This window comes from Aristolochia californica, unplaced genomic scaffold (genome assembly GCF_029961685.1).
Source record: "Aristolochia californica isolate CCGP_79_NKW_82.1479 unplaced genomic scaffold, dmAriCali1.0.hap1 SCAF_2, whole genome shotgun sequence".
NCBI classification, from domain to species: Eukaryota; Viridiplantae; Streptophyta; class Magnoliopsida; order Piperales; family Aristolochiaceae; genus Aristolochia; species Aristolochia californica.
Genome location: NW_027181881.1, coordinates 44693281 through 44721153, shown reverse-complemented (window position 1 = coordinate 44721153; position 27873 = coordinate 44693281). Strand labels below are relative to the sequence as shown.

Below are 27873 nucleotides of genomic sequence, written 5' to 3'. Positions count from 1 at the left end.
TTTGCCCAATGACTCTGCTGGGCCAGTGGAAGGTAAAATTGCTGAAGAAAACAATTGGCTTTTCTCTATCGGCTAGAAAGATCACACTGTGAAACCCCTAGTCGCTAATTCTCAGTTAAAAGAGTCTCAGATCCTACTTCCATGGCGGTCACAAATCAAATTACATCTGTGGGGCTTTCAACTTTCAACTTGATCTTGAAGCAGAGGTCCTCAAATCTGATGGTGCTTTTCCTACTTGATTACTAGATTGAACTATCAGGATTCAGAAGCTAACTTGATTATTTTTTTTGTCTTGATAGGTTAGTCGACTGGTAAGACAATAGATTGCAAAAATCCTGTCATGGAAGAATGAGATTTTGGTTTTAGCTTCTTAATAACATATTTACAGGTGACAACATTATGATGTTTGCAAAAATTCTGATACCGTTTTTTATTATTCCATCGAGTAGGCCGGTTTCAAGTTGATTTTTGGAGATATTGTTGGAATCCGTAATAATAAATTCTAATCCAGAATTTTGAAAACATAACTGGATCTATTCTGTGAATTTTGTATGCGGAATTTACTGTAACGAACGATAAAAACGGATATTGATGTTGTCGTCTTTTTCAACTAAATCGCCTTATTACTCAATGGGACCCTCGTCTCTCTCTTAGACGGGAAGAAGAGAAACTGTGTGTGATTTAGTATATTGGGGACCATAACCATGTTGTGTCTTTTTATATAAGGTTCCCATAATTTCCTATAGTATCTACTCAATTAGCTCATATTTATGGCCCATATCCATGACCCATTCCTTAATGGGCTTAACAAAATTAAATCACTTAATTTTAGCCCATTTAATTAATAATAAAAAATATAATTATATAATAAATATGTTACTTAAATAAAAATAAAAAATATGAATTTGATGTGAATTTTGTTTATTTTTTCCATTTGATTGTTTCTTTTGCAAGTAATCCTAGAAGTACCGGTAGAAAAGCCAGAAACACAGTGGAAGCTTCTGCTCTCACTGAGAAGATTGATTCGGGCATTTGTTAACAAAATAGTTGATAAAGATTGATAAATCAATATTATATCTTCAAACTCAAAATCTAGTAATTGTCATGGGCGATATGTTAATATCCACTTGTTTTGGTGGAAGAGTGGTTAGTGTTCTTGCATACCAAAGCCGATTTGAGTATAAAACAGGAGAAACAGACGCTTCTTCTAGCCTTCAAGTAATTCAGTGGTTATCATCGCTCCAAGCTAGTTTAGATTTTTCAATAAATTCAAAAGTTGGAGTTTTCAGGATTATCATCACCAGAAACCGGGCTGATCCAAAGAACTGGTCCTGATCAATTTCCCTCATTTCGAAGAGGAGATCTTCTTTTAGTGCTAAAAAGACAACACTGAATTTTCTGTACACAATCGGTGGCGGTATATGCACAGAAGTTTAGCAAGAGGATGAGACCCAGTAATCCTAAAGCCATTAATGCAGGCTTCAATGACTTTTGCAGCTTTATTTCTTGTTTGCTTTTCTGGCACTTTAAGCTGGAGTGACATAAAAGAAATGAGCGGAAACAGGGAGGAAAGAAAATAAAAAACCATTACCCAGTGAAAAGAAGCTCAGGCACGCCTCAGTCAGTTTTTAAAGCGTCTTTAAAAGAGGCAATCAGATATAAATCTGCCTCGCTTAAAGGGGATACAAAAACCTAAGTTTCTTCTACCAAATGGGTGTCATCGAAGACCCTATAAACGCACATGATCGCCCTCGGGGAATCTGCCTCCCTCCATTTTTTAACTCTTCCTTTTTATCTCTTTCTTATCGGTAATCAATTCTTTATGTTCATAGATAATAATACCTCATATTAAAACGGCCATTTGCCCAAGTAGCAATCAAACAAAGTCAAGTCTCTTATATTAATAAACAAAGACTGTTTCTTGTAGGTGTGTTATGGGCCCACCAAACCAAATTCGAAGTTGGCCAACGCTCTCACGGGAGTCCACACGATGAAATATGGATGGACTGTCTCTGACCACTCTCAGAACCAGTTGGGAGAGATTTGGTCCTGGTGTGACACGTGGAAGAGCTGACTTGGCATGAAATCTTACACGCCGAAGAATGATTTGCGAGAGCTCCGAAGACAGGCGACTGCGTGGAGACCAAAATCGCCATGTGCGCGGTTCCCCGAATCTCTTCTTGACCGCAAGAATTCAGAATGCATTGGGTTTATCCGTCCCCAATCGCGCGAATGAGCTTGCATCGAGTGCACACACTAACACCGTCAGACGTAGAACGAATGGGCCCACAAAATATAATCTGGATCTGACTAGTTGTCGCCATCTGCCGCGTCAGAGAGTCGAGTTTGTGTGGACCCCACAAAGGCCCCTCGGCAAAAGGACAGGGAGTGTGGTAAAGTCCGTTCCGGGCCGTCAACGGTCTTTCCGACAGCTTTTAAAACCCCTGTTTGCTTTCGCAGAGGCCTCTTATTATTTATTTCTTCCCGGTCACTAACCCACTTTTCCTTTTTTTTTTTTTTTACGAAACGTATTTGGAATTTAAAGAATTTGTTCGCAAAACCGGATTTCGGGATTTGAACCCGGCTTAATATAGTAACCGGTTTTTTTATGCTGGTTTTAACTTTTACAGCACATCATGGGTTGACCCTGTTTAATTGCCCACGACTCTCCCTCCCACGCCCGGGCCAAAATCTTCAATAAGTGAATTCCTTAACTTCCAAAAGTACCCCTACGTTCATTCCGTGCTTAACCGATTCCTGCACGGTCTTTGTAAATGGAAAAAGCCAAATTTCAAATTGTTGGGGGTACATCAGTCATTAGGTTTAAAAATAAGAGTATCCTTGCGAAATCTCGGCTTTACTCTCGAATCCAGGCCAAGATTGTAATGGAAAAGAAATAGAAAAGGCGGTTAAAAAGGCTTTTCTTCTCTGGCGCCATTCTCACCAACTCTCCCATTTCAAAAATGAGAAAATAAATTGCAGTGAGGAAAAAGAAACAAACAGAAATTATTCTTCTTCTTTAATCTTCTCTTTTCTTCTCCTTCTCCAACACCGTTCAGGCACCAATCAAGAAATTCTCCCGCCACTGGAACCAACTTCTCTTCCTTCTCTCGTGGCATTTTCCTTTTTCCTTTTGGTTTTTTACTCTCGATTGCATACACAGGAACTTTGTGTGTATGGAGGTGCGGGAGAGTCTGGTGTCCCCGAAGCCGGAAGTGGGGGCGTCGGAAGACCCTCCGCCGCCGGCTCTAGCGACTACGACCGGGGTGGCGCCGCCGGTGACGGAGATGGGGATGGGGATAGGGATAGGGATGGGTATGAGCATGAGCATGGAAAGGAGTTTTGGAAGTGGGGATATTGCTCGGAAGAAAAGAGGAAGGCCGAGAAAGTATGGTCCGGATGGGACCATGGCGTTGGCACTCTCGCCATCCTACTCATCGGCGTCTCCCTCGGAGTTCTCGCCGAAACGGGGTAGAGGGCGGCCGCCGGGCTCCGGCAAACGACAATTGCTTGCTTCTTTTGGTTGGTTTTCTGCCTAGTAATATGAAGAACAACGGAAACTGTTTTGTCTTTTATTTTTCCGTTTACAGGATTTAATTTTCTCTGGAAGATGGGTTTCTAACTTGCAGGACAGTCTGCGGTGTTTCCGCAATTTTTTCTTTTTTTGTTCAGAAAAAGGCTAGGTTAACAAAATAAATTGCTTTGAGATCTCACTATGCTCTTCACTATAGTGATAATGTCCCTTTTCTCCTTCACGAGAAGGACATTCGTCTGTAAGTTAAAACTATTTTTAACGAATTTCCGTTTTTTCTTCTATTTTTTCCACTGGGAAAGTGGAAACGATTTCTCTGGTTTTATTGTTAACCTTTGAGTCCGGCAACAACCGATTAGAATCAAAATCGCCCAAGGATGCATTATTTTCGTTGTTTTGATAGCTTGTCCCCTGTATTTATTGTAGGCTTTTTATTTATTAGTTCTTCACTAATTCTGGTTTCGAGTTCAGGTCTTGAATGCAATGATTTTGCACTGGTTTGCTAAAACAGTGGTTGCTCCATCAGCGAGATAAGCATACGCTTCTTTTACTTACGGAGTTTTTTTTTTTTTTTGGAGTGTTCAGAGTTTGAGTCAAACTTTTTCATCTGGATTTTAGAGTTTTAATTAACTACGCCGCATAATGGTTTTTCTGATCTGTGCAGGAGAATGGGTTGCAAGTACAGCAGGGGGAAACTTTACGCCACATGTTGTCACCATAGCCGCCGGGGAAGTATGTACAAGCGGCTCTTTAGCAGAAATTTTGGGTTGTCATGTTTTTAGTTAACATCGTCGATATATTTTACAAGAGCGCAAGGAATCTGAGATCCCTTTCATGTTGCTTATAGGATGTGGCGACGAAGATACTTTCTTTCTCCCAAAAGGGCCCTCGTGCCATCTGCATTCTGTCTGCCAATGGAGCAATATCCAATGTCACTCTTCGTCAGCCCGGTTCTTCTGGTGGAACACTTACATATGAGGCATGTACTCGGTCCTTCTTGTGCTCCTTGTTCTAGTGATGGAATTACATCTAACTACTCGTATGGCATCCAAGCATTGTCTTTTTCTCTTTTTCTTTTTCTTTTTCTTTTAATATAAAACTCTAGCTTCAAGTTCAAAAAAACGTAATTTTTGTTAGCTTTTACTTTATCGGTTACTCTCTTTGATGTTCAAAATGAATAAAAACTGTTCCCTTATTCTGTAGCATGTATTCTTTCTTTCTAATGATGATGACTTTAATGGGCATTTTGTTCTTCTTTCTTGATATTCTTCCTAATGTTAATTCACCACTTCATGTATCCACTCATCAATGAGAAGATCTTCTGTTACTGAACTCAGGTGGAGGATCGGCTTCCATCATTTGGTAGTCAACTTTCAGTGGACATACTTGCCTCGTCACTTGTGACAGTGCAAACTTTCTTTCTTGTTCTTCCTCTTCAAATTTCAAACTGTATTATCATCTTTTTGGACATTTACTACAAGACTTCGACACACATAAATATTCCCCCCTTCCTGTCACTTCGTTAAGTTAAGACTGTTGAGTTTCATGCTATAATTGATTTCAGTCGATTTTTGTTATACTCATGGGAATTTGAAATGCATACTACCTGCAGTCATATGTAAACGTAGAAGACATGCTTCCAATGTCTCAAAAAATAAAGCAGTTTACCTAGATCTGTTTCTTCATCTGGACCCCCTACTAGTCAAAGATGATAGAAAGAATAATGCTTTTAGCCCACAAAGTTGATGTTTGCAATTGTCTACTGAACTGATTGTATTCCTCTAAGATGATTAGACAAGTTGCAGTGCTTATTCTTTTGCAACATTTTTCTTGCTTTTTCCTCCCCCATGATTTGGTTTCTCTTCCAGTGTGAATATCTTTGCTACATGAAATCTTATCTATCTATTCATGCAGGGTCGCTTTGAGATACTATCTTTGTCTGGATCCTTCACACTCACTAACAGCGGTGGGGTACGCTGCAGAACTGGTGGAATAAGTGTTTCATTGGCTGGACCAGACGGTCGTGTTGTTGGTGGTGGAGTTGCTGGCCTATTACTTGCAGCCAGTCCCATCCAAGTAGGGCTTTTCACTCAATAGACAACTTTGAAACATATGAAGTGATGAGAAAAAGTGGCAGTATATGTTCCATGATCCCTATAATTTTATTGGCAATTTTCTGATGTTTGTGCTTAGGTACTATTTTCTGTTAATCCTACCAATCCCACTCCTTCTTGAGGTTGACTGGGTGACAAGCCTAATCAAGATACATGTTTATAGTCTCCCTTTAAAAAAAATTCATCTTGATAAAATCTTATCATTTGATGTCTCGTTAGTCATATGTGGTAATACTTGTACTTATGATAGCTTGTTTTTGTTTTGTAACTGATACTTCCGTCTGAAAGTCTACATTTGACAATCTAACACTGTTGTTCTAAAATCTAAAATCTAAATTCTGACGATGGTAATCAGTTTGTAATATGGGAGCTTTCTTGTTTCTTAATGTTCCTTAGCCATGGTTCTGCTTTGGTTAACTTTCTTGTTTCTCTATGACTGCTGAAAACTCTCACCATCCAGTCATCAGCAAATGGTCAACTCCAAATGGGGTTGATATAATACAATTGCTGGCTCTGTTGTTCGTATGGTCCTTCATACTGGCTAAATAGTTTTATGGAACGAAACTTATTCACTCCATTAAGTGTGGTAGCCAATTTAAGTGGAAAACATGCTGGAGACATTTTTTGCTTCTTTTGCTAACTACCCCCCTTGGCAGAGCAGATGTTTGTGGGCAATAATTTTCTTCTGATATGGATATTAGTGTCAGTGTTATTTATGTGTTGCTCCAAAAAAGAAAAAAAACTAATATTTCAGGCTTCAGACTAATTTTGGTTTCTTTTGTTCAGGTTGTTGTTGGTAGTTTCATGCCAAACAATCCTAAGGAGCACAAAAGGAGAATCAATCACGAGCCATTGGTCTTTTCTGGGATCCCAACTACCTCTGGAGTAGTGACAGAAGCAAGACCCATTTCACAGGCTACACCTGACGAGGACGCATGTGAAACTCCAAGCTCCACCTTACCTGGACATAGCCAGGGGGAGGGAGAAAACAGTGGCAGCAGTAACCACAACACAAACTCTGCATCATACCAAACAGCTGGTTGGCTAGGTGCACGCACAACATCAGAGCATAAGCCTTCTCCTGATATTAATGTATGCTTGCCAGGGGAATAGAGGGGGCTAAAGGAAACTAACTATTTACTGAAGGGTTTCTGACATCTAGTTTTAGGTTATAGAGAAGGCTTGGCGAGGTTGGGCAGGAGGTGCAAAATTAAGTTGTTGTAACATGGGATGTATTCTAAATTTTTAATGACTTTCTGATTCCTGTTATTCCTTTCAGCAGATGTATTGTGGATCAGAGTTCCTTTGAGGAGGAACTTTGAGAGACCTGACTATCTAATCATTTGAGAAGCTTTCAAGTTTCCTTCTCGTTTGAGTGTTGTTTAAGGTTGGGTTCTTAGCTTTAATTATCATTTATTTTGCAAGAGGACTGAATATCAGCCTGGTTTTATTGGCAAGCTTGTTCTGCAATATCCGAAGAAGCTCGCACTGCATCCAAACCTACATAGGACTTCGTCAATTAATTCCAGTTGGATGTACAGGGTAGGTGTCTTGGCGTTATTTAATGTATAAGGTCCTTTTATCTCATATCTGGAGTGGACGTACATGTAATGGACATCACTGAAAGCCTAGTTTTGAATTTTGGACAGGCCAATACTGTCCCAAACAAGCCATGCCTTTCAGACGTCTCAGACTGTACATTGCACGAGTTATATTATAAAGGCCAAAGGTGGTATATGTCCTTTCTCTGAAAATCTGAGACGTCTAGCCTAAGATGAACCAAAACTCAATAACTGTTCAGTACTTGTTTAGTACAAAAGTGTTCTATATTTTTAAAAAAAAAAAAATTATTCCGTTTTACCAGACGGTTCCATCTTGCCATAAAATTGCGCAGGCTAAAAATGGATGAATAGTTCATGTGGAATTAAGATACTTCTCAGCAGCATTCTCCCCCTCCAATCGAATATTTGGAAACTCCTGAATTTGATCGCCATGGAGGTAAGTATTCAGGTTTCCGTTTGCTTTCCATTTATGAATTTCTTTGGGGAAACTAGGCTTGGGGAAAGATAAAAAGCTGCTTGTCGTTCACTTGAACGGCTTACTTGCCCATTTCTTCTTCCCATCAAAAGACATTAAGATTCCTAGTAGTCGTCGACCTTGATCTTCTTTTTATCCATTTTTATACTCAATACTCATCTTTCTGACTGGTGTTGCCCTCAGTATTCAAGAGGCCTTCCCGTGATAATTTTATCCAATGTTGCTTTGAACAATTCGTTGTGGGCATATGGGCGTCCGCCACGAAGTCAGTATTTCATTAATCATCGTCTTTCATGGTTTATGTCGCAGCTTTAATAAATCTCTATTTTGACACAGAAGAAACGTTAATGATATGGTTTGAGTATCGCCTGGCAATTGGAATATCATTCTAATTCATTTCTTGCGATTCATTATCGTCTAAACTTATTTCAATTTCATCATCCTTCACGTCTAGATTTCTCGACGCATTTTGGTCGTCCCGGCCGCCAGCAAAGGAGAAATATTGATGTTATTCATACGTTGGCAAAGAGGCGATAAGTTTTTGCATCAAGAGTAATCTGTCTAACCGCTGCAACGGCTCCTATCACTGCTAGGGCTACAGAAACGAGGGAAATGGTCGCATTGATCCAGAAGAGAGGACGCCGTTTCGACGGTTGAAATGTCACATTGTAGAAGATCACCGGTAACACAAAGTCTAGAGGTAAGAACCCGAATGCTCCGATAATGGCGTTTATGTCTCCAAAGAACGGAAGCATTGCAGCTATCGTGGTTGCGATGATGACTGAAAGCGAGCGGAAGGCCAATCTTGGGATGACATTGCGAGCTGAGAACTGATCTTTCTTTGGGTTGGCAAATTTCCCTTCCAGCACCTCGTTTGTCGGTTGTAGGTAAACCTGCGATAGTAAAGCGTGTGAGGTACATTCTATCACAGAAGATGATGAGGAAGGAGTGAAAAGAAGATTCAGTACAAGCTCTTTTTTCACTTACCACGCCCACAGCGGAGGCTTGCAGGAGAGTGAAGACATTGGTCATGAGGAGGAACCATTTTGGAACCAGAGGCTTTCCGTCGACCATGAAGTTGCTTATGAGGAAGCCGTCCGCCTGGTTGCCGAACGCCCAATACCCAGAGATGGAGACACTGAAGAATGTGGCAACGACCACAGCGTAGCAGATGCATAGTCCCTTGAACATCTTGCCTGTTACCGGAGGTGCCAATGTTGCCTGCGACGAGGTCTGGGTCAGTGAAAGAAAAGAAATTGAGAATTTTTATTTAGCGATTCCATGCCTAGAGTATTCCACTAACCTGTATTTCAGGAATGATTCCATTCCCATACGTGGTGGCAATTATGGAGATTGCATTAAAAAGTCCAAAAAGACGATCGGTCGAGTTTCCATTGACGGAATAGTCCCGTGCAGGTGCCTTTGACGAATTGCCTGTAAGGGAAGAAGATTTGATCAGTTAGAGAGAAGAGAGGAACGAACTATGGGAATTTAAAAAAAAAAAATGAAAGAAATACGAGCTGTTAATAATCTCTTGCCTACGTAGATGGATCCGGCAGTGGCGCAGGTACTGTATGCAAGTGAGAGAACCAAAGAGACGAGGTTGACATGTCTGAGGGAGTGGAAAGACGGGAGTTGAGCCAGAACCAGGTACAGAACTCCGAAGATGGCTACGAACTCGTAAAGCTTCATGCCTCCATTTGGTCTGGCCAGCACGTAGATGAACTGAGATTCAGAATTGTTGAACAAGGTTAAACACAGTTTCATGTTCGAAATTCTTTGGTAGAGAGAGATATTGACTGACCTTCATGCTTTGACCTCCAAGTAAAGCCATGCCCACGACAGCTCCGAAGCAAACAGCGAACTGGATGGGTCCCACATAATACCGACCCCAGTTAGGCCCTGCCAATCCGATCACCGGAAACTTTATTGACGATTCATGTCTTGTTGTAGGAAAGGACCACCAACGGTCCGGATTATTTAAATATCTGCATTCGGTTCTCTCCAGATCTAATCTACTCGAACGAAGTATGTTACACGTTACAAAATGCCCGTAATGCCGTGGTGTACACATGTGAGATTTCCAAAAACTTGTTACACGTTAACGTCTCTGTAAACATTACTGATACATCAAACTTTGTGTAATATAAACGTTACAGATACCCAGCATTGGCTTCCATGGGAAGTTTCAAAGGGATGAGTCACCCAAATCGTAAGGATAATTAAATTCTAATTTTATTTAATGACAAAGCTCTCGAAGACCAAGCTAACCTGATATCAAAGTCCCGGACGAACCTGCAGCTTCTAGGTAGAATAAGTTAGTGCTAGCTTGTCGGTTCCAGTTTGGTCAAGGAGACTTGTGTGACTTTTGTGCCGCGGCGAGGCCTACCACGACCCACCGGGTTTGACTTAACGGGGCTCCTTCATACCAAACCTGGTACTGATCAGGTTTAGCTTGGACTCCACGGTTCAACAACCCTCTTCTCTCGTTTTTGTTATTCTAAAAGTGATTCGTTAGTGTAAAATTTGGATGTAGTAATAGATGATTCGGATTCCTCTAATTTTGGAATATCCAAATAAATGAATAAGAATCACAGTGATTAGTTAAGATTCTACGAATTCATAATGAAAATACCCATTTTTTTTTGGGAAGAATCTGGCTCTTTCTATGTTTCAGAAACCGAAAGGGTATAAGGCCGTAAGCACGTCTAGAATCAGTACTGTCGTTTCCTAATTCCATCGTGAAAATGATTAATGAAAATGTTTAAAAGCAAAGTGAGTATTACCTAAAATATCATGGGCCATGTCTCTGAAACGAAGGTGGCGATGGCCGAGCTTCGCGTGGTGTTCGATGACGGCTGAGAGGAGGTTGTAGGAGTAGAAGCTGATGATCGCTCCGATGCTGAGGCATGCCACCCCGGGTACCCACCCCAACGACGCAAACGCGAATGGCAGGCTCAGTAGTGCTGGAGCGACGATGGATGTCGTCAAATGGTATCCGCAGTGTAGCCATGAGCCTGTTTGATCACAGCACCACGACTTCGTGAATCAGTTCTTTATGGCATTTATGTATTTGTATTTAGTGGAAAAATCATGATCCATAATTCCCATTATTGATTAAGAAATTCAGACGCTGCTGTCGCTTAGAGAATCAGAAATCAGAGGCAGGAGGAGAAAACACAGCAATTGAACAAAACCAAAATAACAGACCCACAGAGGCGGAGCCCAAATTCTACAAACATGAGACCGAGCATTTTAACAGGAGCAATCGCAGGTTAAGCAAAAGGAAATTGTCATGTCCGAAGTAGGAATTAGAATGGAGGAAGATAAAAGGCGGACAATGGTAAATCAGTGGAGATATACCTTTAGACTTGAGAACAAAGAGAGCTCCGGCATCAAGCTTCTTCGGAACCTCGAAAGGCGACGGTGATGGATTAAACGGAGACGGATCGAGCCTAGCTTCTTCGAGCTGGAGATCGTTTGTGACTGGAGACTGGGTTCCCATTTTTTCTCTTCCTGTAAAAAAACAGGACAAGGGAACAGAGAAAATAGAACGAATAAACAAAATGATGATGGGAGAAAGAGAGAAGCCTATTGTGGAGTTTTTAAAAAAGGCAAGTAAGGTGGAAATTTCTCTAAGAACATTTGACGGCTTCACTAAGAACATTTTGGTAATTTCGCAGTTGTTGAGATAATCAGATCTGCCATTTACCAAATGGTCAACGGCAATAATAAGACTCCAAGGTGCAGGTGGAAGAGGTGACTGCGATTCCACTACTTGCACGGACAATCAAGTCCATGGATTCTTTCGGCTGCGGCGAGATGAGGATCGACGTCTCAGATCTAATAAGAAATGAGCCAATCGTAATCGATTCGGGGTGATGCTGCAGTTATCCGATGTCTATGGCTGCAGTTATCACATGTTTTAATCTTTTCCGGATCTCGATGTAACGTGACACCTACAATTTTAGTATTTTTTAATTAGGCAAAATACTGACTTTAAGTCCATTTAAGTTTAAGTGCACCCAAATTTAATTTCATAATCAAATTTAGAATAAAATTATTTTAAATTAGTATTTTCTTATTCTTTGCATTTATTGACGTTAAACCAATACAACAAATATAAAAATTATAGTATTATTGTGAACATAAATAGGGTATAAATTTCTTTAAGGTAAAAAAATAATAAATACAAATATGGTCCTAAACTTTAGTTTAATCTAATGGCACATTCGCGTATTGGCTAATTACCACGCACACAGCGGAGGCTTGCAGGAGAATGAACACATTGGTCATGAGAAGGAACCATTTTGGAACAAGAGGCTTTCCGACGCCCATGAAGTTGCTTATGAGGGTGCCGGCCGCCTGGTTGCCGAATGCCCAATACCCAGAGACGGAGACACTGAAGAATGTGACAACTATGACAGCGTAGCAGACGCATAGCCCCTTGAACATCTTACCTGTTACTGGAGGTGCCAATGTTGCCTGCAATTTTGGAGCCAGGATCAGTTCAAGACAACAATCGATGATCGTAAAAACTAAACGAAATAAGTTTTTAAAAATGTGTACGAGGTGGCGACGGCTGAACTCTGCATAGTGTTCGATGACGGTTGAGAGGAGGTTGTAGGAGTAGAAGCTGGTGATGGCTCCGATGCTCAGGCAGCCCACCCCCCAGTATCAGAAGTGCCGGACCGACGATGGATGTTGTCAAATGGTATCCGGAGTGTAGCCCGTGAGCCTGTTCTATCACAGTACAGGATTTGGGGTGAATCAGTTCTCTTCAACTGGGTTTGCCGCATATAACTCTATCCAATTCTTTAGATGGACTTTTGTCCAAAGGGAATGTATTAGTTTGAGTTTTGTTGACATTATCACTATGCCTACGTCCCATCACTGGTTTCGTGGCTTTTTAGCTTGTCTTGTTTTCCTTCGTCTGGGAGTCACGAGCCGGAAAAGTGGAAAAAAATCTTCACCATCTAAATTAAGAAATCAAGGCTCTTAATCGGCACAATGGAAATAAGGTCCCCCCGTATCGTCTGTTCAAGTCCAGACGCTGCTGTCGCTAGAGAATCAGAAAACCCAGAGGAAGGGGCAGAAAACACAGCAATTGAACAAAACCAAATAACACACCCACAGGCGGATCCCAAATTCTCCAAGCATGAGACCGAACATTTTAACAGGAGCAATCACAGATTATGCAAAAGGAAATTGTCATGACCGAAGAAGGAATTAGAATAGAATGCTTGGATGTAGATGAAGGCAGATAATGGAGAATCAATCGAGACTTACCTTTAGACTCCAGAACAAAGAAAGCTCCAGCATCAAGCTTCTCGCGAGCCTCGAAAGGCGACGGTAAGGGATTAAGCAGAGACGGTTCGGGCATAGCTTTTTCGAGCTTGAAATCCTTTGTGACTGGAGACAGGGTTCCCATATGTTCTCATTCCCTTTTTGTGCCTTGTAATTAAAAGAAAAAGGTATTTAGCATGTATATTATCCAAATAAAAAATTATGTGACGATAGTTCAGAGAAAGGGGGTGGCGAAGGCCGTTCTCCTGCTCTCCCCTTGCCTTTTTGTCTAAAAAAGAATTGGCGATGGTGGGGCAACCCTTCCCCATTGCCCTCTTGTTAAACCCTAAACCCTAGAGTGGTGGAATGTAATGTTCCATTAATTTGTAAACCAAATAGGATAAAATACGTTCTTTGGATAATATACACTTTGACTCTGAACCAACTGACTAATATGTTTTCTTATTAGGGCTACCAATGGGTCTAACCTTGACCCGTTTGGTGAAAACCTAAATCCAACCCCTTAAGAAACGGTTACCCAATAAGTTAAACGGTTCTACCCTACTTAGCTGACTGGAAATGGCAATAGATGCAATTCAGTAATACCCTTTCCTGCGTTCTGATGCTGAACATTTAAACACAGACACCTCTGTTCACTCCTCTTCGCGCCTCCAATGGTGAAGGGAGATGATGCCGTTCGCCGAAAGCGGAACAAGGCGGATAGGAAGCGGATGCGAAAGGATTCTAATGTCTCTGCTCGCGTTGCCTCCATTATTGCTGCCAAACGGCGCCGGCAGTCCGGAAAACGCCGCACTTGCGAGGTGTTTTATGATTTTCTTCGTTTCTTTTTTATAACATGTTTTTTTCGTTTGTGAAAATAAGTTTTCTGTAACTACGCTTATGGGAAGCTTGACAGCTTAGATTTTCTTTCTGAAGATTAGGATTTTTTTTTTTTTTTGTATGTGTTGTATATTGGCAGAAGTAATCTGATTAATTGAGCTTCAGTTAGGGTTCAATTTTGAATTTAAAACAAGTTGTTCATCTTGCATATGAATCCGCAAAGAGATTATTGGGTGGACGGCTGCTATATTCTTGCTTCGTTAAATTTTATCTGATTGTTTGTTTATTCTAGATACGGTCTTTGAGCTCGAGCGAGTGAAAGGTGGGTTTTGGATGATTGACAGTTTTTTTTTTGTGCATAGCTAACTAGACATGAACATTTTCCTTTTTGTTGTATTTAATGTAGGGAATGTGTTTTAGTCTGCCCACTCCAGAAGATCCGTTCAATGATAGACATGAGAAGAAACCTACTGATGCAAAGAAACCTCTTAAGCATAGCCAAGTACCTTCCACGGGCAAGGATTCCAAACTGAAGGTGAATGTATCCCACCAAGATCTTGAGAAGGTAGTGAAGAGAAGTCTAAGGAAACTGAAAGATGCAGGCCAGGAAAATGACAAGTGGACATCATTGACGCATCTTTCTAAGAACAATCCTATGGTTCTCCAAGATCCTAGTATAGGTAGAAGTGAACAAGGACCACTTAGAAACACTGACAGTCTCTCAAAATTCCTTGTTCTGTGTTTGAATGCAATACAAAATGCATGGATTAAGGAGGGCACCTTTGATGGTGATAAAGACCGATATTTGTTAGCTAACACTTGGGGAATTGATTTGTGGACATATTGCTCCAATGGGTCAGACATATTGGAGACAAGTGGAAGTAATCTTTGCAGGGAGCAGATGGCATGGGTAGTTTCTACTGCTGCTGATATTGTCAGTAGAAAAGAGAAAGAAGGACAATATGTTGCAACACCTTTTCTCTTAATCCTAGTGTCATCTCAAGAAGAAGCTATTAAGGTTTGTTTATTTATATTTTCTTTTTTACTTCCAAACTGTACAATTAAGTTTTTATTTTTCTTGAAAAAGGAATTCTCTTGTTTTCAATATGCTTGTATGAGCTGTTGGCTAGCTTGCTCTACTTACTCTGGTTAAATCTTTAACGTTTACTGTCATTCTCACATAGGTACGTTCACTATGCAAGCCATTAAAGTCTCTTGGAATCCATACAGTCTGCTTGCATCCTGGTGCCTCAGTGGATCATCAGGTTCAAGGGTGAGGTACCTCAAGTTTTGAGTTTGTCAATTGAGAGATGTTCCTTGCCTCACCATCATCTGTGATCCTCTGTGCAGTTTGAGGAGTTGTGAGCCTGAGTTTCTTGTTTCAACTCCTGAGAGACTTATGGAGCTTGTTTCTTTGAGAGCTATTGACATATCCAATGTCTCACTGCTGGTAAGGTGTTAGTTGATCCTTGTAATTGTATTAATGTCATGTCGAAAAAAATAAAATGTTATTTTCAAAAAAATATACAAGGTACTACTCTGAGGCTCAAAATTCATATTTGTAAATTCTTGTTTGCACCTACTGACTTCTCTTTATGTGTGTCCTATAATCTTTTCCAGGCTCTGAATGGATTGGAAACTTTAAGTAGTGGAGGCCTTGTAGACATATTAAAAGTTATTAGATGCCAAATTCATGGAGATCCTCAGATACTTATATTCAGTGATTTCTATGGGAATGTGTCTACTTCAATGGTCCAGCATCTCCTTGTTCGCCCATTCTGTAGGCTTTCTCTAGATGATTCTGTTGTCAGCCTGAGTGCATGCATCACACAGTCTGTGTATGTCTACACCTTCGAAGATGACCAGTTTTTGAAAGTACGCACAATTGTGTCTCGATGCTTTGTATACATCTAAAAGTTGCATTTGGAGTAGCTTCTTAATGACATCTATCATGACATGAATAATCCCATTTTTATGAATAACAGGGAAGTATGTTGAGAAAAGCACGGAGTAAAGGAATTATTTTTTGAGGGCTGTTAATTGTCCCCTTTTAACACTTCTCCCTTAATATTTCCAGGCTATTGAGATCCTAAAAGAAGCAAGTGGAAACCAATCACGTCCACATCATGTGAGGGTCCTACTAGTTGTGAAGACCAGTGACAAGGCTGAGCAGTTGATTACTTTTCTTGAAGCTGAAGGTTTCAATATATGTCATGAATCTAACCTTGGTGGCTCTAAAGGGGCCCCGTCTACTCAGTCCCATGAACACAGGTAGAATCGGAGCAGTCAATTTGTATTCACTAGTTTCTTTATCATGCATCGTAGCATGTATGCAAGTTAGTTGAAGGATCTGTTATCCCTATTCTAATAATAAAACAAGGAACTATCATTTACCACCATTCAACATATAAATTCAACACGTTAGGGAATGACACCATTCAACATATAAATCTTTGTGTACGATGGGATCATCATCATACTTCCAGTAACATAGCCCCTCTTTCAAGCACTCTCAGCACAGTACTGTTAAATATTATACATGTTTTTTTGTGAGTACTATGAAAAGGTGTCTCATGGGAATAAGGTTCAGCCAATGAGGAATTTTAGTATTATTAGACTTCTGCTTTGTTAGAGTTGTTCATTTTTTGTAAGATTTATTTTTTAAGAGTTATACTTTAGGAGTAACTGGGATATGGGTAGTTAAATTTAATTAAGATTCTATGTATTATCTCTTTTATAAACAAATACTTGCTATACTTTATTTATGTTAATCGATAAATTATTTTTCTTCCCAAAAAATTCAACAATTCAAATTTATGAGTTGATATGAGTAGACCAATTCCAATAAAGTAGCAATATGAGTTGATTCCTTGTACTGTTTGTTGGTTTATCCTTCATTTACTCATTGATTTCAACTAGTGATCGTGCTATGCATGGGTATTTGTCCCTAATTTTGCAGTGGAAGTAGAGTTGCAGTCTCGGTGATAGATGAACAGAAACTTTTCAGCAGAACAGACATTAAGGATCTTGAAGTTGTTGTATTTCTTGATTTTCCTCCATTTGATGAATATGTTCGAATTCTCACTACAATGGCCCGCCAGTCAGCTGATGGCATGTTACACAGCTTTTTCTGTAAGGCCAATGCATCCTCAGCTGCCCCGCTGATTAAGTTGCTTGAAGAATGTGCACAACCAGTTCCTGATAACCTGAGGAATTACCTCAACTCTTCATCCATGTCGAAACCCTGAGACAGATTGAATGAAAATTTTTGCCCTAAAACTTGATGATATACTTATTATTCTTTGCAATGTAATACTTTTGTTAACCGAGCTCATTGCAGTTGTGAAAGCAGTTTTGAGTTTTAATGAAGTCATTATCTCCTTTGGGATCTCTTGCTTTTGATGTCTGGAGTTTTCGGTCTCGATTGAATCAAGATGATAAATATTTCTGAAAGTAGGACAGAGTTTCAATAAAGAGAATACATGATGACTTGCAAGCAATTTTTTGTTCTTTGTATTAGGAGAAGATCGGATCATAGCACGATGCTTATTAGAAAAGTTTAATTTTTTTGATTTTCTAAGCTACAGTTTCCAAATGATCTTTTACTGTTTAAAGTGTTTTTTCTTCAAAAAACAATTTTTAAAGCCAAAAAAACCTATGTCAAAAGCACGATTACTCAGTTCAACAAGCCATCGCATATACTTCTAATTAAATGAAATTACAGTTGAACACCTAACTTATATTGAACTAATCTAACTATTAGTTTAGTTTCTGTAAACTTTATACTTAAAAAGACATGACAAGATATAGTTTGCTTTTTGCTTCACAAAGATGCAGCAACGAGAACAAGAGGGACTGATTAGCTTTTTCGAATGAAGACTTTTACAGGAACTCATGAAGCCGTTAACGTGACTTCACATTCGAGGATCATCCGAGATGGGTAATCTAATCATCATCGCATTAGCACACAAGAGGCCTCCCCGTCTTGTTTTCCTTTTATTCTTTTACCAGACAGAAAGTGTTTTGGATTAACAAAGAAACGTTTCTCTGCATCACAAGTTACCAATCGGCCAGCAAAGTTTGAGGGTAAGCCATGCCCAGGTACGGGCTAAGCAGAGCTACGTGGTGCCCAAAAGACAGAATCATGAGGAGAGCATTCGATCTTGAAAAAAGACAAGAGTGGGTCTTCTCTCGTATAGAGAACCAGAGAGGATTATAGAAACCATTTTAAAAGAGATTCCATGCCTTGAAAATCACTCTACTGCAATCTGCAAAGGTGGCAAAAGAATAGAATCATTATAAGAAAGATGTGGAATCAGTAATAATTAACTCTGCTCCTCTCTTTAAAAAGGAGATCTTCTAAGAAATTACACTCCGTCTAGTTCATGCAGTTATCTGCTTCCATCATTCAAATATAGATTCTTTCCAATACAGAGACAAAATGTTTGGGCAATCAAGTTTTATCACCTCTACAAGCATCAAAGAAATGGCTGATACTTTAAAGGGTATGTTTGACATCCATTCTTTAATGAATGACTCGCCTTGCTTCTCAAGTTTTCCGTAATATAATTCAAATAGCTTTTTTTTGATCTTTAGATTTATGACATTGGGGGATTGGAAGATGATAAACGTCACCAGCAAGGGAAAATCATGTCTCAACTGAAGGACCCTTTTCTTGGAGAAATTAAAAAAACAAGCCGTGAGCCCAAACAGTGAATGGTGGTCCTGAAATGCCATGTGAGGTTCATTTATTGTGAAAGCACGGGCTCAGAGATTTTAAAAGGTGCAGAGATAGTAAAAATCTGCAGTGTACAAATATTCCATGCCCTTGCAGCAAATGATTTTACTCAAAAGGAAAAGAGGAAAAGCAGAAAGGAGTCTTAAGCAAAAGAGAATAATCCAACTTGAACCTCTGGGTTGCCCATCGACTTATTTTCTTTCAAACAAAATCTCAGAAAGAAAAACTACAAAAATCCCACTATTACAATCCATCCACAGATGTTGATATCAGTGACTAAGGACCCTTTGTGATTCCTTCTTGCTGCTTCTGATTCTCCTTCTTTTTCTTCATGTTCTTTTTCTCTCCTCTATATGTAACCCATTTATGTAAAAAAAAATATATACTGCTTTTGATATTCACACGAATTCTTACTGGCATGAGACTGAGAATTGCTTTTCTCCATCATGAGAAAAAAGAATGGCAGGCCTTATCACGAGCTCTAACATAACAAATTCTAAGAGGCTTTCTAAAAGCCATGTACCTCTATCATGGGAAGTGAAAATTACAGACAGGTTGGTGAAGACAAATGCCGCGATCTTCATTGTCCATTACTTGATCCTTCAAGAGTGAGGAACAAATGTGCCCACATACCCAAGACCCATGACGAAGAATGCAATAGCCTGCAGATATAGGTATATGAAGTAATGGTTCTTCCCGAAAGCAAGGTCGTAGCATCCACAAAAGAAGAGCCAGGCACCAACACCGAGCTCCAGGAAGTGAAGTCTGACAAGGAGCCATAAATCAATTTCCCACCAAGATCAAGAAGCAGAACACCAGATTATGTATGTATAGACAGACCAGCACGAATCACTGAGGAAATGATATATACCTGTCACCAATCCTGATCCGTGGTTTCTTTGCTGCTTTCATCGCAGGCTTTGTTTTGTGTGCATCACCTAATTTCTCAGTCACAACCCACTCGTTCACTCTTCCAGCTTCTAGCAGACCAATCATGGTTGCCTTTGTTCGGTGCATAGACATGACATTTTCGAAAAGAATCCAAAACATTAGTAGATGGATGGACCTGTAATGAGAAACAAACATGTGAACTTTATATTCTAGTTTCAATCTACACTGAACAACACAAATACAGAAAAAAGTTCCAAACCTTGGTGTTCCAACAGCATTGAGAATGGTTATGGTGGCAGGGATATAAACTGCACCCCACTTTGGGATCTCTACTTCAGGTATCAGAACAGATGCAGGCATAACAATACAGTAGAAAACAAAGGTCACAATATGGGCTATGACCTTGCGGACAAAGAAGAAGCTGTAGATCACATAAACTTTCTTCCACAGAGACACTTTCTGCAATTACAAGGAAATAAAAAACAGAGGAAGAGAAAATACTTATTAACATACTTAATCTAAAAATATATGTGTCAAGAAAAAGATAAACTCAACTACTAAAGAAAGGAGGTGGTCATGAACTCAATAACAAACTCCACATTTTACCTTTTTCTGTTGGAATCAAAGCCCTTTTTAAGTTCACTGTGAACGAGAAATAATTTTTGAACCTATTAACATGCTCATATACAGTAATATATGAAGTAAATATGAAGCATTTATGAATAGGCTGTAGTATTGTATTACCAGTTACCTTATTTCTTATGATCTCCATCACCATTTTTCTGAAAAGGTTAGCGGGGCCACAAGACCAACGATGTTGTTGGTAGCGGTAGGCCTTGAAAGTACTGGGCAGTTCATTCTTAACCTGTTCGAAGAAAACCACTACTTCATCATGCTTAATTATGATCAACAACTCTAGAGGACTGGATTTGCTGAAAAGGAAAAAAGCTAGTTCTGATAAAAAAGAGCACTTTGATTGGAATTATGACTGAAACCCCATTGACACAGGGGCGAATAGGTCTCACTCACATAACCAATCACAACACAATCCTTTCTGCAGATAGCAGCCCCAAGAATCCACCACCATTTTGCAACAATCGTTCAAACATCAAACAAAATACACTAACTACAAACTTTATGTACCTGGAGGTCACCGAGATAAACAAACTTCCACCCTTTGAGACTTGCTCGCACGGCTAAGTCCATGTCTTCCACCGTCGTCCGGTCCTTCCATCCTCCGGCCTGATTTAGAGCAGCTATCCGCCAGAGTCCGGCGGTCCCTGCACCAAAATAAACAAAAAGATGAATAATAATTGAATTTTTTTTTTAACACAAATTGATGGGGTTTTAGATTTTATTTTTTTAGGTTTTCACGTTACCATTGAAGCCAAAGAAGGCATAAGTAGAGGAGCCGACTTCCTGCTCCACAGTGAAATGGTAGTCCAGTGACATTTCCTGCATCCTCGTCATCAAACACTCATCCGAATTCACTGCCATCACGCAAAGCCACGTCATCATTCTCCTAATTGTAACTAAATAGAAAAACTGCAGTTTTACGCATTAATAATTGCACAAGCAAGAGGGGCAGTCAACTAAAATACTCATGCGATCTATAGTTTATAATATCTACTGGTGGGACCGTAAACAGAAATTAGAGCCATGCGGAGTGGTTCACTGCGCAATCAGCTGCCCGACGCACGATGGTGCGCCCTTTAAAATAAAGGACTTGTCGGGGAAGAGACTCGTGGGTAAGATCCACGCACAGTTCAAGAGCCGCACTGGTGTGTCAGAATAATTGCACATGGGAGCCGTATGAGAGACGCAGAAAGACCATAATACCCTCAAACAATGTTAGAGTACAAAACCCGCCGCTGTGTTCCCACGTGCAGTCGGGACAGGAATGTCAAACAAAGTAAATGACAAAACTGTCACGAAAATCCACATGTACAAGGGAAAAGTCTCTCACGTCCTCCAGCTTATTTAGAATTTACCAGACATTCTTCTGAAACTGAAAATCCATCCCCAAAGAAACAAAAGAGAATTTTTTCTAAAACAAAAACTAAGCTCCAGGGTAAGAACGTCATTTCATGAAAGCTAACAGTGACGAGGACATTTATGTCAATTTAACTCTGGGCTACCACCGCGTACATGTCAGAGCCAGGCTGCAGTAAAAAGTCTTCAGTACCCTTTTAGCATTTGTTCGAGTAGCGACAAGGGAAACAATTTCCCGACAAATCGAAAGTGCCTTGAAAATGACAATGCTAACCCGGAAATCTAGCTCTTTGATTCCTAGCAAGTTTTAAAAAAGTTTTATTTCGATTTTTTTTCAAAGTTATTAAAATAAAAATAAAGAAGAAAAATATTTTAGAAACGTTTTTATTGGACAAAGAGGATGGTAGGTTGCTGGACCAGCATCGGTCGGGTAAAAAATCAAATGAGACCTGGGCCAGAAAATGAACGCTTATTTCATGTCCAACACACCTGGGCCCACTTGTCTAGGCATAACTTAAAATGAACTAGCTCCAAAGATAAAACCATATTTAATCCCACTCCTCCGATTTAGGAGATGGACACGTGGTAGGACCTCACCACGGTCCATCAGACAACCGTAACCAGAACCACCGACACTCTCCAGCTTTTATTAAATTCCAACGTCGGCGAAAAATTAAATAAGTGGTTCAGGTAATTAGTGGCGTAGTTAATTACCGAATTTCCAGCGAGCCTGGACGAGGGCGAGTTCCGGGTTGTGGACGAGAAACGGGACGGACCGCCAGAGGAAATCTGGCTCGGGCTGGAAATCAGCGTCGAAGATGACGACGTAGTCGCAGTGCTTCACATAGCTGTGCTTCATGCCTTCCTTAAGCGCCCCGGCTTTGTATCCTTTTCGGTTGTCTCTGATCTCGTATTTGATGTTGATGCCCTTGCTCGCCCATCGCTGGCATTCCAGCTCCACTAAGTCCTGCAACAGGTTTCGAATGCCATGAGAATTTCGATCGGCTATGGAGGTTTTTTAGGTGGGAAGATGGGCTTTCAGGAACCAGTTTAGGTGAGGGGAAGTGTAGCAGGAACTAGAGAGAGGTAAAAAACAAAAACTATCGAGATGTTGACGATTTTGAGGATGGAAGCAAGTGGATATATGCGTGCGAAATTTGAGAAACGTCCAGAAAAAAGATGAAGGGAACCGGGAATCACTGACAGACTGAAGTTGGTTTTAATTAATGCAATATTCTGTGAAAGAAGTGCAATCGGAATCATCCATACCCTGGCCATTCGATCTTAAAATAAGAAGAAAAAAAAAAAAAAAACTGTAAGCAAGCTTGTTGTTGATCCATACCATGGCCTTGCTACTCTTGTTAATTGACAAAAAAAAAAAAAAAACCCGTCGAAAAATTGTAGTTTTCTTTTGACCTTTTTGGTAGTGACAGATGAGAAATGAGTTCAAGAAAAAGACAAAAAACCCAGATCAGCAATGTAAAACGATGTTCAAGAAAATTTCTGGAAAACGAAATAAGCATTTCGATTTTTTTTTTCTGGCTTTTTTCATCTATGAACAATCGACAACAAAAACCCAGACCAGAAATCAATGAAAAAGGTTCAGGAAACGCAGTAAAAGAAGCTAGAAATAAATTCAAATTGGCTCTTATAATGAGTTCTTTTGATTGAGCCAGTGACCTTGACAGTCGGGTCCGTAGAGTCATCCAGCACTTGGATTATGATTCTGTCCGACGGCCATGAAAGCCCACATGCAGCTCCGATAGACAGCTGATAAACCTGCAACCGTCGGAATGAAAACAATGACGAAAAGTCAGTAACCTCAATTTTCGACCAGATACAAAACCAAATAAGGAAAAAAGCCAGCAATGCAGATTGGGAAGAAACTTATGAAAGATAGAAGTGCTAAAAACGGAACAGACCTCTCTTTCGTTGTACATGGGGATTTGAACCAGAACCACCGGATAAGCAGAATTGCCCAACTCCACATCGTCTCGTATCGGCTCCCATTTGTAACGCTTTTCTGGTTTGCGGCCAAAAATCTTCACGAGAACGATGACGACACCCATATAGACTCTCTCCACGAATAGCATCACAGACATTGTTAAACAGAGGAACAAGACAATCTTCAGGAATGGGACTATAAGTGGCGCTTTGATCTGCTGCCAAATCAGACCAAATTGCTCTGTAACGTCGTCTCTCGTTCCCTGAAATGTGTCTGGAAGAAGAGTTGCTGAAGAAAGCCGATCCATTTCTTCTTCTTTCTTTGACTCAAATGAGACGAAGCTGCAGAATAGAGGAATTGAAATGGGTGGAAGAAAGCCTCGCTAGATCTGCATGGATTTAAAGGCGACGAAAGCACGAATCTTTTTACAGCTCTTACCGCTCACTTCTCAGTTATTTTTGCTGCCAAATTACGCAAGACAATGCGGCAGAGCTGGACTGTCAGTAGCTTCCCCACACTCTATTACACACCGACAGAGGGAGAGGGAGAGGGAGAGGAGAGAAAGGAAACCCAATTCAGATCTCCCTCAAAAAGCAATGTGATTGCAAAAGGGAAGCAACCGAGCAAACACTCCCCTGTTTCTGCTCTCCCCTTTCCACCCCACAAGGAAATCCAGACCCAGTGCAGATCTCACTTTCTCAAACCCCACCACCCAGTTAAGTATTTTCAAACAAGAATACCCCTACAGCAGCACCAAAACTGAATCAAAGGAAAGAAACAGACATTCATCTGCTGCACTTCTCCTTCTCCGAATCCTCTGCGGTTCCACCCCGTAACTTGCTCTTCCCTCTCAGAGGCTGAGACAGAGAACTCGAAGCAGCAGCAAAGCATAAGCAGAGGCAGAAGAAAGAAGATAGATAGATAAACAGATGGAGAGAGAGAGACAAGGCGAGTGAGGGGGTCTTGTTATCTCTACCCCTATCTTTTTATATCATTCCTCCTCTTTCAATCTCTTTTCTCCGTTCTTTTAGTCCTCACAGGAAAAACAACACAGCCGACACTTCCCAACTGTTCGAACGAGCAACAACCCTTTATATAACCAAAGTAGCGCAAGTCTATGAAAAGAAAACCGGCTAAAACAAGTCAGATTCCGGCGACGACTACGGCGTCGTCTACTCGAAGCTTTCCGCCCTTTTCGCTCTTAATTCTAGACATCGATCGGCCCTCCCGAAGGACCATTTTTTTACACGTAGGATCATATTATTAAATTCATAATCAGATATCATAATAAAAAAAATAAGCGTGAGACTTTTTTGGAAGAAAATACCCTTGACGTGTCAAGCTCCCATTCACTGAAAAAAATATTTCAGTGCGTAGGACCAGTCCGGGTACTGAGAGAGTGCAAAACGACGATTTACACAGTTGAGACTTGAGTTTTTTATGATGTTGAGCCGTAAATTGTTGGCGTAATGGAGAAGCGAAGGGGAGACGGACGCCTTAAAAGACGGAAGGAAGGGACTGTTTTGTCTTTGTATAAAAGTCACCGGAAATTTTGTCAAGAGAGTAAATTACGCATGCACGTAAGCACCAATGAGCCACCAGAGTCATGACTCAGAGTTGCCCACTTTTCAAATATGTTCACTGACTTGTGCCATTCTATTATAGACGAATTGTGCAACTCGTGTAATAACTAAGAATGAACAAAGACAAATGGAAAATGAAATGGTTTTCTTCTATAAAAAGGTAAAGTCCAAATTCGTTCGGTCACACTCAGTGGTTCTCTAGACGATTAGTTGAGATCATCCGTCACTGATCCAACTCGGATGATTTAATATAAAGTAAAACCATAATTAAAAATAATTAAAAATAATTAAAAAAAACCTCGAATTTTCAGTGTCCTTTAACTAAATGATTATAAAACAAATGAACACTAATCAAATGGTCATGGCACGGGCGAGAGAAGGAGACCATTCTCACGTGTCACCGTTAACACTTGGCAGCCAATCTGCACCGACAGATGGACTGCCTAACCATCGACTGCCCGTACCGTTGAGGTGTTTAATCAAGCGCTCCCGGTTGGCACTTGGATGGTTGGATTATTAATATTTTATTATTTTCAGTTTCCAATTCAGAGTTTAGATTTCATTTTCTCTCTCCCGAAAGCGTCGGCAGGTTTTCTCAAAACAACCCTCGGTGTTCCATAAAATAACAGGTAGTGCCACTACCTGGCTTGCAAAAATGGACGATATTTCTTTTCAGATGGATGTGGGTCCCATACTAATTCAATCCCAGGATCTGATTGTAAACAGGATCCTCTTCCGGGCCCACCCATGTGATTCATATAATCGTCATTTCTCATTCTCTGCAATAGAAGTAGAGTCATCATGACCGTCAGATTGGTGCCCCCGGTGGGTCATGTGTTACTTATTAGCAGCTCCTGAAATTGATAATAATTATTACTGTTTTTATTACTTAATATTAATATTAATAATAATAATAATATATAGTGAAAGTTGATTGCACCAAAAACATACCAACTTCACCATGACATCCGAACTTCCGGATTTATACCCTTTTATGGTGATGGATTTCGTTAATTATTTGGTTAGTCTTAAAATAATGAGACAAACATTAATTAATCCAAGGAACAGATACAGATAAATCCGGCTCAGTCGTGATTTACAAAAGTTGTGACAAATTTAATAAAAAGTAATAAAAGAGGAAAAAGCTGAGGGCCACCATTTTTGTCTTCCAAGGAGGTAGAAACAGAAGCAGGTTCGGTGGGGGAAGAAAGAGCACAGAGAAATGATGTTCCATCTACTCTCGGCATCTCGTTTCAATGAGATACTTGTGAAGCTTCTATCCTCTGGAGATTAGCCACACCGCACACAAATTTGTTTTTTTTTTTTAATGTGACCATCCTCTTGATCCAGACGCTGCACCTCACCTCCATCTAACACTATTGTTTATACTTAATGCCCAAGGTTGACCCTTTAATCCGGTGGGCATTTGGACCTGTCAATGAAGTGGGAGATGCTTTATTGTTTTATAAACAAGATTATGCAACAGTGCCCCTTGACCAACCTCCTGTTCGTTTGTGTGTTCTGGGTTATTTTTTTCAGTTTTTGAAGCCGAAAATGAGCTGGTTTAAGGTGGGTTTTCTTTCCGTTAACCCATAGTTTTGTCATTGGTTTACTTATTAGATCAACTGTCACGTTTGGTTGCTCCTAATCTATGCAAGTTATCGTAATCCCTTTTATTATGGATTAGCAGAGTTTCTTGGTGTTTCCTAAACTACAGTCCACATCTAGTGTGTTCTAAACCAGTTTTGCCTTTTTTCTTATAAAAAGAAAAGAAACCTCTGTTTCTCTTCTTTAATAAAGGAACTGAATTCTATGGCTCTTTTGCTTGGAGAAAGGCTCAGCTTCATGTTTAAAAAGTCAGTGAAGTGCAGAGTCTTAAAACTACAGACCCCCCCCCCCCAGGTGTTATAAAACAATGTCATATCTCGCATTAGTCCAAAATGGGCAGATTGAACTGCTCCAAGTGTTTATTCTTATAAATATGGGATGCCTTTGGGTAGTGAAGGACTTCTGTTTTTAGTTTATTTTTCCTTATGATTGATGATTATAAAAATTTCAGTGGTAGAATCAAAGTCAGCTTCTACAGTTTGTACTGAAACCTCAGAAACGGCAACTTGTATTAGTTAATAGGGTGCTGGGTTTCCTTACCAGGGAGCTTACTTGTGTGATTCAGTTGCATCATATGAGACAACTAATAATGGGTCTTAGATCGTTCAGAAACACCAAAATTAGTCTGGCCATTGATGGAACCTGGGGACCCGTTTGGTTATTTAAAGATACTTTCACATGACCCTTGTTTCTGGGCAACAGATTTCTCTACCTTTGGCCTTTTCTCACCAGAAGATAAAGTTGCAGGCCATAGGTTCGAGGAAATGTGGCTTAAGCGTATCAAACATCTCGTCTCTCTGATTTCTTGTGAGTCATTAATTCACAGTTTGAACATGGATGATAGGGTCTCTCCCCTCTCTCTCCATTTATATTTTGGTTGGTGAGCTGTAGCTTGTCCAACCAAGAACTACAGATTGGGACACAGAGCAGCCAAGCGATTAAGAGCAAAGGGTAGCTCATGATCGTGACACTCTGCCCCATTGCTCTCATTTGTCGTCCCCTTTGCACTTCCGCATCAAACACCGCAACCTCAAGCCTTACAGAGCAATTATCAACACCCAAATTGAAATCCCTCCATCTCTCCTCTCTCTTAAAAGGTGGTATGTCCATGTCCATCTGAGTGAGTTTGATCATTCTTATTGCCTCTTTTAATTCTTAACAAAAACCAAGATTTGCTGGTCAGTGACCTCGCCCTCTTTTACAAGTAAATTAATTCCTCATTTGGCCTTTCAGAGCTAGATTATCAGAGTGAAGATCTCTGTCAAAAAACTTTTCTTTAGTTTGTTTAGCAAAAAAATATTATTTCT

At 40.2% G+C, this 27873-nt stretch overlaps 4 protein-coding genes across 6 annotated transcripts; 2 read left to right on the top strand and 2 right to left on the bottom strand.

Annotated features, from left to right (window-relative positions):
- The first annotated feature begins 3033 nt into the window (after nucleotides 1–3033).
- On the top strand, nucleotides 3034–7032 carry LOC137955901 (AT-hook motif nuclear-localized protein 1-like). The gene is made up of 5 exons (XM_068803109.1): nucleotides 3034–3522; nucleotides 4197–4264; nucleotides 4380–4511; nucleotides 5447–5608; nucleotides 6433–7032. The coding sequence occupies exons 1-5, from the start codon at nucleotides 3177–3179 to the stop codon at nucleotides 6757–6759; spliced, it is 1035 nt and encodes a 344-aa protein (XP_068659210.1). The 5' UTR covers nucleotides 3034–3176; the 3' UTR covers nucleotides 6760–7032.
- A 1144-nt stretch (nucleotides 7033–8176) lies between these two features.
- LOC137956251 (GABA transporter 1-like) lies at nucleotides 8177–11243 on the bottom strand. Its single transcript, XM_068803649.1, has 7 exons — nucleotides 11047–11243; nucleotides 10470–10700; nucleotides 9488–9585; nucleotides 9222–9408; nucleotides 8987–9117; nucleotides 8671–8904; nucleotides 8177–8576 (listed from the first exon to the last, which is right to left on the bottom strand). The coding sequence occupies exons 1-7, from the start codon at nucleotides 11186–11188 to the stop codon at nucleotides 8196–8198; spliced, it is 1404 nt and encodes a 467-aa protein (XP_068659750.1). The 5' UTR covers nucleotides 11189–11243; the 3' UTR covers nucleotides 8177–8195.
- Nucleotides 11244–13599: 2356 nt separating this feature from the next.
- LOC137956504 (DEAD-box ATP-dependent RNA helicase 20) lies at nucleotides 13600–17197 on the top strand. The gene is made up of 7 exons (XM_068804027.1): nucleotides 13600–13790; nucleotides 14216–14827; nucleotides 14994–15082; nucleotides 15160–15259; nucleotides 15430–15684; nucleotides 15887–16080; nucleotides 16769–17197. Exons 1-7 carry the CDS (start codon nucleotides 13644–13646, stop codon nucleotides 17055–17057), a joined length of 1686 nt encoding a protein of 561 aa, XP_068660128.1. The 5' UTR covers nucleotides 13600–13643; the 3' UTR covers nucleotides 17058–17197.
- Nucleotides 17198–18704: 1507 nt separating this feature from the next.
- LOC137957303 (glucomannan 4-beta-mannosyltransferase 9-like) lies at nucleotides 18705–24497 on the bottom strand. Of its 3 annotated transcripts, none has more exons than XM_068805058.1 (9): nucleotides 23814–24497; nucleotides 23353–23716; nucleotides 23111–23209; nucleotides 22145–22397; nucleotides 20818–20928; nucleotides 20582–20718; nucleotides 20190–20303; nucleotides 19419–19897; nucleotides 18705–19312 (listed from the first exon to the last, which is right to left on the bottom strand). In XM_068805058.1, the coding sequence occupies exons 2-9, from the start codon at nucleotides 23680–23682 to the stop codon at nucleotides 19150–19152; spliced, it is 1686 nt and encodes a 561-aa protein (XP_068661159.1). In that variant the 5' UTR covers nucleotides 23683–23716; nucleotides 23814–24497; the 3' UTR covers nucleotides 18705–19149. The 3 variants fall into 3 exon arrangements, with proteins under 3 accessions (XP_068661159.1, XP_068661160.1, XP_068661158.1); XM_068805059.1 differs by having other exon boundaries at nucleotides 19419–19613; nucleotides 19698–19897; nucleotides 23353–24488; XM_068805057.1 differs by having other exon boundaries at nucleotides 23353–24496.
- Nucleotides 24498–27873: the final 3376 nt, after the last annotated feature.